Source organism: Penaeus monodon, chromosome 29 (assembly GCF_015228065.2).
Source record: "Penaeus monodon isolate SGIC_2016 chromosome 29, NSTDA_Pmon_1, whole genome shotgun sequence".
In the NCBI taxonomy this organism is placed as follows: Eukaryota; Metazoa; Arthropoda; class Malacostraca; order Decapoda; family Penaeidae; genus Penaeus; species Penaeus monodon.
In genome coordinates, this window is record NC_051414.1 from 24372712 (window position 1) to 24373522 (window position 811).

The 811-nt window shown below is 43.6% G+C and overlaps 1 protein-coding gene across 1 annotated transcript in view; it reads left to right on the plus strand.

Moving 5' to 3' along the window:
* LOC119592053 (beta-hexosaminidase subunit beta-like) overlaps nucleotides 1–811 on the plus strand; it is a gene marked incomplete in the record, with an annotated part of 40765 nt that overhangs the window by 37307 nt on the left and 2647 nt on the right. Inside the window, 2 exon segments of the mRNA XM_037940852.1 lie at nucleotides 183–356; nucleotides 517–715. Coding sequence (XP_037796780.1) covers nucleotides 183–356; nucleotides 517–715 — 373 coding nt within the window.

An 811-nucleotide genomic window follows, 5' to 3' on the forward strand; every position in this document is an offset into this window, starting at 1 on the left:
ATTACCTCTTCGCTAGTGTATATTCGTAGTTCTGTAAATATATAATATCGAAAGGTATAGTACATACTACAATTGATTATTCCAGTCCACACTTTATTTCAACATACACATAGCTTATAAAGTAAACCATGAGTCATGGTTGAGAATATTTCCTGCAATATCGAGTGCATATCTTCCCAAAGGTGTTCTTAGCCTGCTGGTTGAGCTCGCCAGTCGTCCGGGATTTCATGGAGCGCCACAACTACACCGAGATCGGCCAGGTTGAGCAGCACTATGTGGACCGGGTGCTGGAGTTGGCTGAGCTCACGCCCATCAAATACATTACTTGGCAAGACCCAGCTGACCGTGGCACAAAGGTCAGTTTGGTTTTAGTTGTGTTTTCAGTGACAGTTATGGATATTATTGTGCAAGTAGTAGCGTGGGTATGTTCAGTGATTAGCAGTGATAGTATTTTTTAAAATAATTTAGCATCGAAAAGTTTTTATTCCTCAGTCCAGTTCTTTCTTTCCCCCTCAGATGGCCAACACAAGCGTGGTGCAAGTATGGAAGGACGTGTCTCTTTCGCCCAGCAAGATGCGCGGCTGGAGAGAGTACGTCCACGACCTGACGGAGGCTGGCCACCAGATCATCCTCTCCTCCTGTTGGTACATCAACTACATCACCTACGGCCAAGACTGGAGGAACTTCTACAACTGCGACCCCACTGATTTTCAGGGTAATACTTACTAGAATTTTATTTTGCTTTCGGAAGAGATTTTAGCTTAAAGCAGGTTTTCAGCACTTATTCTCACAAACATTCAGCAGTTAATAC